The sequence below is a fragment of the Podarcis erhardii genome, assembly GCF_964252035.2.
Source record: "Podarcis erhardii genome assembly, chromosome: 9".
In the NCBI taxonomy this organism is placed as follows: Eukaryota; Metazoa; Chordata; class Lepidosauria; order Squamata; family Lacertidae; genus Podarcis; species Podarcis erhardii.
This window is the reverse complement of record NC_138512.1, coordinates 1,767,909-1,780,790: the sequence shown is the minus strand read 5'-3', so window position 1 is coordinate 1,780,790 and position 12,882 is coordinate 1,767,909. Positions and strand designations below refer to the sequence as shown.

The 12,882-nt window shown below is 45.6% G+C and overlaps 1 protein-coding gene across 2 annotated transcripts in view; it reads right to left on the bottom strand.

Moving 5' to 3' along the window:
• The window catches only part of TSPAN3 (tetraspanin 3), a 28,292-nt gene extending 15,746 nt beyond the window's left edge, over positions 1-12,546 (bottom strand). For both annotated transcript variants that reach the window (XM_081876471.1, XM_081876472.1), the window contains exon 1: positions 12,386-12,546. In XM_081876471.1, coding sequence (XP_081732597.1) covers positions 12,386-12,448 — 63 coding nt within the window. In that variant the 5' untranslated portion in view covers positions 12,449-12,546. The remainder of the gene's footprint in view (positions 1-12,385) is intronic.
• Between the last annotated feature and the right edge of the window lie 336 nt (positions 12,547-12,882).

Below are 12,882 nucleotides of genomic sequence, written 5' to 3'. Positions count from 1 at the left end.
GGGGCCAGGGCATTTTCAGTACTCGCCGTGACTTGGTGGGACGCTCTGTCACAAGAGACTAGGGCCCTGCGGGACTTGACATCTTTCGGCCGGGCCTGCAAGACAGAGCTGTTCCGCCTGGCCTTGGGTTTGGACTCAGTCTGACCCTTATGTTTTCCCTCCCCTTACGGCTTTGATCCATGGGCTACCTTTAAAATGAGGCTGCATTTTAAATTGCATATAAACCTGTATTTTAAATTGTTTTGTTGTTGTCCCCCACATTATGTTTTTATTGTAATTTTACTGATGTTAGCTGCCCTGAGCCCGGCTCTGGCCAGGTGTACGTTGTTGTTGTTGTTTATACGTTGTTGTTGTGTATACGTTGTTGTGTATACGTTGTTGTTGTTGTTGTTTATACGTTGTTGTTGTTGTTGTTGTTGTTGTTGTGTATACGTTGTTGTGGTGGTGGTGGTGGTGTATACGTTGTTGTTGTTGTTGTTGTTGTTGTTGTTTAATAGCAGGCCCTTGGAAGGGAGCTGAATTAATTTATCTGCTACCACCAACTGTCTGGAGAGCCACCCATAGATGCTAATGGGCAGGAGTCTCTGCACAGGGAACGGCATGCCAAGGTACGTTGGGCCAAGACCATGTAGGGGTTTGCAGGCAGCAGCCTGCATCTCAAACTGAGCCTGGAAAATGACTGGCGGCCTAAAATATACCAGCGGAAACACTTTTGCGATCTTGGCAACAATCCAAATCTTAAAATAGGTAGAGAAGATTATGGGACAGCAGCCTCTACGTAGGCCATATTGGACCATGTACCAGATTACAATTCATTATCCATTAATTAAAAGACGCCTGCTTCTTGAGAGAAAAGCAATGACAAACCTAGACAGCATCTTAAAAAGTAGAGACATCACCTTGCCAACAAAGGTCCGTATAGTTAAAGCTATGGTTTTCCCAGTAGTGATGTATGGAAGTGAGAGCTGGACCATAAAGAAGGCTGATCGCTGAAGAATTGATGGCTTTTGAATTATGGTGCTGGAGGAGACTCTTGAGAGTCCCATCTTGAGAGAGCAAGATGAACAAACTGATCCATTCTTAAGGAAATCAGCCCTGAGTGCTCACTGGAAGGACAGATCCTGAAGCTGTGACTCTAATACTATGGCCACCTCATGAGAAGAGAAGACTCCCTGGAAAAGACCCTGATGTTGGGAAAGATGGAGGGCACAAGGAGAAGGGGACGACAGAGGACAAGATGGTTGGATAGTGTTCTCGAAGCTACCAGCATGAGTTTGACCAAACTGCGGGAAGCAGTGGAAGACAGAAGTGCCTGGCGTGTTCTGGTCCATGGGGTCACGGAGAGTCGGACACGACTAAACAACAACAACATATCCGAGTTTCTAACACTGCCAGGCCCCATGATGCCAATCAGAGGGTTGAGTTTGCACAAGAGAAGATCAAGCATTTTGAAGACTTCGGAAAACCCACTGAACACTGCACGGCACACACAGGGCAAGACACTGCCTGTCCCACCAACAGTCTGACTCAACGTAAGGCAGCTTCCTATGTGTGGTGCAGCTGTTAGTGTTGAGCTACGACTAGGAAGATCCCAGTTGACATTTCCAGGCAAACATGAAGCTCATGGGGGATTGGGGCCACTCATAACCGCAGTTTACTCACAGGATTGTGACAAAAGAAGGCATGGGAGTGGAGACTAGGAAAGAGAGAGCGAGAACCATGGAGCTATCCTGGGATCCTTGGAAAAAGGGCAATCATGTCGCCCTCTGGTATAGAGTCAAAATATAAGGTGATATCCAATACTGGTCACCCTCAGAACAGTTCCACTGATTTTGACAAGTCTACTCCAAGACAAACACATGGAATATCACCCAAAGACTAGTTTGAAGCCCAACTGGAATGGATCAAGATAATCCACCTCAGCCTGGGACACCAAGAGCAGAGTGGCAAATGGCAAGCTTAAGAACAAAGAGAGTCCAATGAATCTGACCCAAAGGGTGCATCGGCTCCCCCCTCCTTTTTCATAGCGACCAGCACTTCTGGGACACTCAGAAAATGAAGGAACCAGCTCTCCCCTCCTGTCTAATATTCAGAGGTTCCATTTGGTCATCATAGTTAATAGTTACTGATGTATCCATGCTTCTTTAATGTGCTCCTAAAACCCCCCTACATAAACCAGCCTATTCTGTGGCACATTCTATGGCAGCATATGCCACAGGTTATTAAGCAATGCATAAAGAGCCTATAATTGCCTGTGGTTCTCCGAAGTCTAGCAAGTGTTTTAAGAAGAGGCCTAGGTTACAGTTGCAACAACACAATGTCTAGGAACTCTTTTTTAAAAACTAAAATAAAACAAGATCACAGAGCTGAAAATGAATTGTGAATATTGCCAGCACAATAAAAATTTAAAAGCGTAATGTGGTGTTTTCCCACTTTTTTGCTGCTGTTTTGATTCTTTTGGGTTATTTCAGGTGTGGCCTTTTGAAAAATGGAAGCAAACAACCATTCCAAAATCATACTGTACTTCAATGAAAGTTTAGCAAAAGTAGCTACTCCTGTCTCAACATCAGGAGCAGAAATAAGCAAAAAGCGACTAGGCTTATCAAATATCGTACACCACTCTTTTAAAAAAATAAATACTGTAAAATCCATTCAAATCTGTTTTAGAATAGTTGACACAATCTCTTATAATACTGTTTGGCTGGGCTCTATTTCCTAATACAAACTTCAAATAACTTTTAAGTTTCCTTGGCAGCTGCTCATGCCCCCAAGCAAGAACAGCAGCAATAGCAGCCACACACCCAAGGCATTTATTTATTTAATTCAGACATGCATATCTAGCTTTTTTAATCCAACGGGTTCACAAGTTACGTTTACAACTGAAGTGAACCAAAACATCCAGCAAAACTACAAAATAAACAAGTATCAATAAAACCAGGACCACAAAACAGCAGCAGCAAAGCACCTCGTTGTTGATAAAAAACCAAGGTAAAGAAAGTCATTTTAACCCAGTGCTAACAGCTAACATGTGAAAAGGAAGGGTGCCAGACAAGCCTTTCTGAGGAGGAAATTCTAAAGATGGGAACCAACCCATAATACAATTGAAAAGGTCGCTTCTTATGGGAAGAGTATTTATTCGATTCATGGACTATATACCGTATTTTTCGCTCTATAACACGCACCTGACCATAACACGCACATCGTTTTTAGAGGAGGAAAACAAGGGAAAAAACATTCTGAATGAAACAGTGGATGTATCATTTTTGTGCTTCATGCTGTGGCCACAGACATGTGATCTGATGGTGAATTTGGGCTGACCCAATGCAAAAATCCTGAGAATCCCTGTGCATCCATGGTTTGTAACCACGTTTTTGCACCATTGCATCCCCAGGCAACAGTGGGTGCGTGATTTTTTGGGGGCAGGCTGTAGCCATGGACATGCTATGTGCTCTGATGGTGAATTTGGGCTGACCCAATGCAAAGATCCTGAGGATCCATGTGGATCCATGGTTTGTAACCACGTTTTTGCACCATTGCAGCCCCAGGCAACAGTGGGTATGTGATTTGGGGGGGGGCAGGCTGTAGCCATGGACATGCTATGTGATCTGATGGTGAATTTGGGGTGACCCAATGCCAAAATCCTGAGAATTCCTGTGGATCCATGCTTTTTAACCACATTTTTGCACCATTGCAGCCCCAGGCAACAGTGGGTGCGTGATTTTGGGGGGGCAGGCTGTAGCCATGGACATGCTATGTGATCTGATGGTGAATTTGGGGTGACCCAATGCAAGGATCCTGAGAATCCCTGGGGATCCATGCTTTTTAACCACATTTTTGCACCATTGCAGCCCCAGGCAACAGTGGGTGCGTGATTTTGGGGGGGCAGGCTGTAGCCATGGACATGCTATGTGATCTGATGGTGAATTTGGGGTGACCCAATGCAAAGATCCTGAGAATCCCTGTGGATCCATGCTTTGTAACCACATTTTTGCACCATTGCAGCCCCAGGCAACAGTGGGTGCGTGATTTTTTTGGTGCAGGCTGTAGCCATGGACATGCTATGTGATCTGATGGTGAATTTGGGGTGACCCAATGCAAGGATCCTGAGAATCCCTGTGGATCCATGCTTTTAAACCACATTTTTGCACCACTGCAGCCCCAAGCAACAGTGGGTGCCTGATTTTTTTGGTGCAGGCTGTAGCCATGGACATGCTATGTGATCTGATGGTGAATTTGGGGTGACCCAATGCAAAGATCCTGAGGATCCCTGTGGATCCATGCTTTGTAACCACATTTTAAGTGGGGAGCGAAGGAAAAACAAAGAAGGGACATTAGAGGGGTGTGCAGAGAAGCAGCTGGCTAAGAATGCAGGAGAGGGATTTAACGGGAGGGAGGAAAGAAAGGCAAAAGTTTCCCCCCACCCAAGCCAGCCATCTCTCTCTCTCTCTCTCTCTCCCCTCCCTCCCTCCCCCTCTCTCGCCCTCCCCCCTCCCCCTCCCCCCTCCCTCTCCCTTCCCCCCTCTCTCTCCCTCTCCCCCAGCAGCACCGGAGCTTGCCTGGAGGGGAGGGGCTTTCCCTGCTCTTTGTTCCGTTTCAGCAAACACAGCAACGAAACAGAGGAGGGTGGGCAGTAAGACCCTGAGGCAGAATGCAGGAAAGCAGCCGCTTCCTCTTTTCAGGTTTCGCTTCTCCGTGCAGCGTGCAGCGCCGCGATTTGATTTTTGCATGATTTTTCGGCTCCAGGGACCACACATTCGCTCTATAACACGCACAGACATTTCCCCTTCCTTTTTAGAAGAAAAAATCTGCGTGTTATAGAAGGAAAAATACGGTAACTCCCAACCACAAAACAGGCAGCTAATTGACTGGTGTTCCAACCCTACATTGAGCTACCTGCCAAAGCCCCACCACAGCTACTTTAGATTGGGTCCATACATGGCTATCAAAGTTGTTTAACAAATGCCACAGTCATAATGCCAGTCAAGTATGCGTTTGACTCAAGTTAATGCAACTGTGGAATGTCTGTAGAAATCATTTCGAACGCATTTATTTTTTTAAATCAGTATGGCAAAATCAGTGTCACACCACGTTGTTCTGCTCTGTCCCACACCAGCTTAAAGAAACACGTAATCACACTGGCCAGAAATCAGGGAAACTTCCGAATGAGGCATCCAAACATGCAGAATTAAAGGGCTTTTATTTAAAGAAAAAAAGCAATACCTGTTCCAAGTAGAGCAGATGTTAGAAACAAAGTTGTCACACACATTTGGGGAGTCTTTCATGTTATCTCCTAAGAAGTCAAACGGCAATCTGAAGTCAATTAAAATACCACAATATATTATTTCCAATCCAACAGGGAAGACTCATGTCTCTGAAATACAATGGTACCTCTGGTTCCAAACTTAATTCGTTCTGGAGGTCCGCTCTTAACCTGAAACCCGTTCTTAACCTGAGGTACCACTTTAGCTAATGGGCCCTCCCGCTGCCGACCAATTTCTGTTCTCATCCTGGGGCAAAGTTCTTAACCTGAGGTACTACTTCTAGGTTAGCGGAGTCTGTAACCCGAAGTGTTTGTAACCCAAGGTACCACTGTACCACCATTCCTTTTGATTGTTACCAATCATAGGCTATGGCTTGAGCAAAGGTATCTACTTTCTCCCATTCACAGAAAACTCAATGTCCCTGAACTACCAGGAGAGAACTTGATCTCTGCACTCATCGCCCAGAAACACTCATCCATCCATCAAACCTGATCATAGTTATTAATGGTTCTTCAAGGGTAACAATGTTAAGTGTGTTTGCATGAGGAAATCCCAAGCGAGTGTTTAGCTGCACCTTCATTAAACATGCAGGGATTCAGTTGCCAGTACAAATACTTGTGTCCATGGAGATTCCCTTAAGTATCTGAAAGAGAGGCCTGCTTCTAGATTGACTGTGCAGAAGGAAAAGAAAGGGCTCACCAGGAGATCACGGAACCATTTGTAAGACAGCTGCAAAACTTGCAGAGCACACAGGGTCTATCCCAGCACAGCATTTCTGCTCTTCAGAAAAAATGCATGCACAGCATCACTGAAACACAGTTGTGTTAGAGAGAACACAAGGATATTGTCATACTTTTTAATTTTAAACTTACAAATCAAGTAGGTAATGAAGGTGGCTGCAGTCTACAAATGTTTGCTTCATTTATGCCACTGTAGCACAAGTCTGACATCTTGTTGTTTTATTGAGATGAATCTCTAATAATGGGGTCCCATTAGCTGCATTTACACAAGGAAACACTCTTGAGTGGACATAGCCTCCATGAAGGGGGAGGGGGAGGATGGTGCTATCATTAATTTTTCAATGTTTTAAGAGATTCTCAAATTGTGGATATCTGCAAAATGCATTAACATTTACATAGTTATTTTGCCATGGTAATTGTGGCATCTCAGGTATGCCCAACCTTTAATGTATCAAGATTTTGAAGACTCAGCTGTACAGGCAGTCCTGCAAAAAAACGGTATCTTGTGAAAGGAGTGTTCATAAGCATGTTGCTGGAGAGGTGCTATTCAAAAATAATTAGGTTGCAATCCCAATTCCATATGCCTGAAAGTAAGCCCTTTTGATTGCAATAGGATCTATTTCTGTGTATAAATGGTTAGGATTGTGCTGTTAGGCCTGTTCTTCCAAGAATTTTGATATAATAGACTATTAATTTTGATATAATAGTACTGTGGCTGCAGTACTTGCTGAAAATGAAACAATGTATTTGGCACAGAGAGGGGGAGGAGAGAGATTGAAATTGTGTGATTGTGTGTGTGTTTGTCTACACTCATACACCCCAGTATTTACAAATACTTATGGGTGGCCACTATTGCTGAGGCTGAACCCCATTTATTTTTGTGGTGTTCAATTAACAATTGCTATTAAATTTCTATTACAAATGTGATATTACAAATGTGTCACTCGGGTTAAGTGCTTAATTCCTTCTGGAGGTCTGTTCTTAACCTGAAACTGTTCTTAACCACTTTAGCTAATGGGGCCTCCTGCTGCCGCCGCGCCACCAGAGCACAATTTCTGTTCTCATCCTGAAGCAAAGTTCTTAACCTGAAGTACTATTTCTGGGTTAGCGGAGTCTGTAACCTGAAGCGTATGTAACCTGAAGCGTATGCAACCCGAGGTACCACTGTATTAGTTCACGTGTTTTTTTAAAAAAAAGATTACTGTAATTGGTAAAATGTGTGACTGAATTGTAAAATATATTAACGTCAACAATATACAAAAAGCATTTTTTTGCTTTGTAATCTTAAAGGGGGAAAAGGTGACTAGACATTTCAATGTTGCGTCTGTAACGTAGATTTAAGGGGCATCTGGTCAATAGAGCTGCTGACCACTGATGGTTTGTGGAAAGCAGTTTGGGAATGCCTGTTGTAGGCACTGCAACCACTGATACAGCCTGGGCTTCAAATTATGTCCACACATGTACACTGAATACATTTCTCTTCATATAAAGGTTGTCAATACTAAGAGACAAGCCCCATTCTCATCTCTTGACTGAAATCCAGTTCAAAACTACAGCAGTTGTTGTTTGGTAAAAAGCATCACAAAACAGAAATGCCCTGCTGGAACATTGTCCAGTGTGCCATTTCCACTAATAAGTCAACCAGATGTCATAGGAAGGATATAAAGGCAAAAGCCCTCTTCTGCTATTATGTCCCAAGAACTGGTGTTCAGAGTCATACAGTCTCTGACCCAAGATTACCAGAATCAGATGGAACAGGTATCATTTGCAAATGCATTTTGCCCTTTAAAGAACTGCTTTCTCCACAGAGGAGCTGCAAAAAAAATGTAGCTGGTCAAGGGAGCCAGGAACTCAAAAAGGTTGAAAACCTCTGGCTTAGTATTGAAAAAAACTCCCAATGAGTGGCAAGAGGAAATGGGGGGGGGAGGAGGGGGAGGGAAGAATGGGAAAGAAAGGTAAGCAGGACAACAATAGCCTCATTCTCTTCTGTTCACTTTGTAACTTGAGCTGGCTCTTCAGCACTACCAGCTTCCTTGATCTGTGTAAGAACAATGCAGCCCACAGCAAGCTTCTTCCAAGATGAAGTTACATGCAGTTCAAGGCTGCCATGAAAGAAAAGGTGCCCAGAAAGATCCCAAGAGAAACAGCAACTGATGCACCTCTAAGCAACTGTGAGCCACTTGTTCTGCCTTAGGAGCTCACTGCTCTCAAATGGTGTTCACATTACACTAGTTCAGTTTTGAAGAGGAGGAGAGAACATTAGCTGTAGTTCTCAAGTTTCAATCTTAGTAATAATTCATAGGCTCAGGTACTAATCAATCTTATTTGGTGCACCTTTGCAGCACTAGGCTGAACCCAGACAGGAGCCAAGCTAAACTAGTATACGCGCAAAGCTATTAAGGAATGTGCTGCAATTGTTCTGTACAACGCAACACCTTTGAGAGCTGTATGGTAGAAAAGCCGCCAAGAAAACAGTTTTTTAAAATCTGCAGAGAACTTCCAACTGTCTGTTCTGTAATGCTCTGGTGTGTTTTTACATTTCTTAAATCAAATTTGTTAAATAGCAAGATCTTAATAGCTACACATATTAAACCATGGTGAGATAGATATAAAACATCTAAGGATGCACTGGTTGACCAAGGGTTAGGGGAGTAAACGTGTCCCTATTCTGTACTAAATGTGCCCCTGTGAAAATGTAATAAGAACATACAAAGCAGGGTACAGTGGTGCCTCGCAAGACGAAATTAATCCATTCCGTGAGGCTCTTCGTATAGCGGTTTTTTCGTCTTGCGAAGCAAGCCCATTGACAGCTTAGCTTAGCGGATTAGTGCTATTAGCGGTTTAGCGGCTTTTAGTGGATCAGCTGATAAGCGGCTTATCAGCGGATCAGCTGATAAGCGGCTTAGGGCCTAGGAAAAGGGGGAAAAAAGGGAAAAAACCCCGCAGGAACTCGCAAGATATTTTCGTCTTGCGAAGCAAGCCCATAGGGAAATTCGCTTTGCGAAGCGCCTCCAAAACGGAAAACCCTTTCGTCTAGCCGGTTTGCGAGGCGTTCGTCTTGCGGGGCACCACTGTATCTAGCTAGTCCAGCGTCCTCTTTGTCAGAGAGGCCAACCACAAACTGGGCATGAAGGCAGTTGCCCTTTCTTACTTTTACCCACCCCTCCTCTGGCAAACTGTATCCTGCACATCTGCCTCTAAACAAGGGGGTTCCATTTGCCTCCAGTACAGAAAGTGCTCTCTTCCTCCACTCATTTGTCAAATCGCCTTCTAAAGCCATCCCATCATGCTGTGGTAATAAATTCCATATGAATTGTGGGAAGTCTTTTCTATTGTCTTTAGTAACCCTACTGCCTATTAATTTGACAAGCTCCAATTCTTGTATATAAAAGAGGCACCATCTCCAGTTAAAATAGCAGATGAATTTTCTAATTTCCCCTAGCCTGTGATGAAAAAAAGCATGTTTCCACTGTCATTTTTCAGACTACAGTAGTTTCTCCTAGTTGTAGAAAAAAATGGATTTGAATACCAGAAACCCTCCTGAAATATATAGTGACTTTTTTTGTCAATATCGGAGCTGCTACTCCAGGGCAGCTCAGGCCCACCTACCTATGCCTCCGCCTCCCCAGAGTCTTAGAATTACCTATCGACAACAGCTTTAACTCAAATGTTTTTACACAACAACAGGTAGTTTGAAATGCAACATTTCCCACTAGCTCTAAATTGATACAGGCCAAGCTATTTGTATCTTTCGCTTACAGATTTTCTGAAATTCCCAGAGAACTGAACAATGCACTTAGCTCAGCAGCAATATTGCCTTCAGAGCGACACTAACTTGGAAACAATGGATGAGCCATCCCTTCTCATCTTAGCGCGAAAGAAAAGCTGACCATAGTGTCCACTGTATCCCATACATCTTTCAAAATCCTGCCTTCTACAGAAGCACATTGCTCGGCACTTTAAGCACACAATGGTCTGGTTGAAATCTTTTATAAGGCACTGTTTTTAAAAAGCCTTGCATTTGCCTCAGTGTTCGAAACCAACCAGGCACCTTTGGCAACTCAGGAAAGCCCCCTTGGAACCAAGCAGAGATTTCCTGCTGCAAGGTTTCTGCGGCTGAGCATCTGGCATTCCCTCCCCAGAAAGCCTTTTTACATGCTGAAGAGACTCCATTGTGAACACAATTGGCTAAGTGTGTGTGTGTGTGTGTGTGTGTGTGTGTGTGTGTGACACATACATATATATATACAGTGGTGCCTCGCAAGACGAAATTAATCCATTCCGTGAGGCTCTTCGTATAGCGGTTTTTTCGTCTTGCGAAGCAAGACCATTGACAGCTTAGCGGATTAGCGCTATTAGCGGTTTAGCAGCTTTTAGCGGATCAACTGATAAGCGGCTTAGGGCTTAGGAAAAGGGGGGGAGGAGGGAAAAAACCCCGCAGGAACTCACAAGACATTTTCGTCTTGCGAAGCAAGCTCATAGGGAAATTCGTTTTGCGAAGCGCCTCCAAAACGGAAAACCCTTTCGTCTAGCGGGTTTTCCGTCTTGCGGGGCACCACTGTACATACCACCCTAGTGTTTACAAATACTTATGGTGGACCACTATTGCTGAGACAGAGCCCCATTTATGTTTGCGGCGTCCAATTAAGAATTGCTCTTAAAAATGTGATATTAACAATGTGTCACTGATATGAATTGTGTTCAGGTGTTTCAAAAACATTGAAAGTGCTCCCACATCTGGGGGGGGGGGATGGTAACTAGCCATTCTATTTTTGCTCCTGTAACCCAGGTTCCAGGAGGCAAATAGCTTTTCTATTCCAGTTTCTAACACTGGTTTGCTTACTTTTCTAGTCTTTAAATTATAGCTTGGTTTATTTTGACTTTTTTACTTGTATTTCTTTAATTCTACTTTTCCTTTGTATACAAAATCACCTCTATGATCTACAAACAGCTGTGGCACAAATGTTTCCGTCTGCAACTATATTTCTGCTGCTGCAAACTACTGTACCCTAATCTTATCTGGGACGTTTGATGAAGAAGGATCATTGCCCAGTGGCAGGGCACCCAATTTTCATGCAGAGCGTCCCAGATTCAATCCCTGGCATCTCCAGGTAAGGCCAGGAGAGAGAGAGAGTGTGTGTATATATATATTCGTACAAATAGCACAATATTTTTTCCCTTTGAACTGGAACATTTTCTGATGTCCTAGACTAGAGTGTGATCTAACGTAGCATGATTATTTTACTTTTATTTGGTAAACAAAGCTAAAAACTTTGAAACTGCCTAATGTTGTATTTTTTTATTGGCATCTGTTCATACTGCCATACCAAAACAAGTAGAAGAAAATCAGGAAAAACTTACTGAGAGCTGCCAAAGAAACATGCCACATAACACTGAAAGGACTAGAAGTGGGTAACAACTGAACTGTAGAAGTACTATTTATAGCAATATTATTTTTGCTTATTAATATAGTATTACCGCATTCCAGAGCCTTTTTTTCAAACAGCTGGCATAATGAATCTGACATTACAGTAATTTGAACTCCAGCCCACTGGCGCTTGAAGGTTATACTGTACATGCCATCATGTTCTTCAATTGTATTCCCTTAAGTTAGGTTATGCTGATCTCATGTCTTCCTTCCCATCTCTCCATCTTCTAGAGGTATTTTTTTTCTAAACTGCTGTTCTACTAACCTGCACACATCACCTTAATATTGACAACAGCCCCTCCCCCCCCCAAAAAAGTCTGAGCTCAGCTGGATATAAATTTAAATGAGGGGGAATAAAAATTTGGCACAAACCATTTATGTAAACAGAACACAGGGCCAGTCTTGAAAATTGTGCACACTTTGTGCCCGACCTAATCCTAAATGGCAGCCCTGCCAGCCCCGCACACTGTCCTAGTTGGGGGCAGACCCCCTTCCCCCGCGCTCCTGCGGTCGCCAAGGAAGAAGAGCGCCGCGTCGCAGCTTCCCTTCTCCCAACTATGGCCGAGGATGAAGTGGGGAAGCAAACGGGGCGGGACCTCAGCCGGGTCCCCACAGGCCTCTTCCTCCGGCCCCCGGCTGACGAGGCCCGCCTGCTGAGGCGGCCTTGGCTTTTTTCCTAACCCAACCACTCTTCCAGGGAGCGAAAACGGCGGGAAGAGAATTTGAGGCCCGGCGAATCCCTCCCGGCCCCGGAGGGGGAAGGGGCTGGCCCGGGCGGCTCTTTCGGGGCCCGCCTCCCCGGCCCGCCTCTCCCGCGTCCCCCGGGGATCCCTCGCCATTCAGGCCTGGGCGGGTCTGCCCCGCGTGTGCAGCGTCCACACGTGTAGTTTATATCCGTGTCGGAACAGGGCGGGGGGCGGGAGGGGCCCTCCCCCCTCGCTCGCGCGGCGCCTCACCCAGAAGATGAGGTTGAGGAAGACGAGGACGGTCTTGGAGGACGTGATCCCGCACTGCCCCATGGCCGGCGCCGCCGCCTCCGCCGCCGCCGCCTCCTCTTCTTCCTCGGCTCTCCCGACTGCGCTCCCTCCGCCGCCCTGCGCCACGTGGCTCCGCCCCTTTGTGACGCCATCGCGGCGGCGAGGAGGGCGAGGCTCGCCGAGGCTTAAGATGGCGCCGCCCGCGTCACGTGATGCCGGAGGCCGCGCTCAGCGGCGGAAGGGCCTCTAAGATGGCCGCCGGCCTGCAGGGCGTCTGCGCACGCGCGTCCCGGCAGGCGGGGCCTCCTCTCGGAGGGGGACCCCCGAAGCGCAGCCGCCCGAGGAAGGCCTTCGCTGGCCTGATCCTGTCTCGCCCCGGCCTCCCCGCTGGGCAGAAGCATCTCTGGCCGCCTTCCGCCTGCCTTGTCTTCCCCGAGGGGTCGCCCTGCACCCCCTGGATCCTCGGCCGCCTCCTC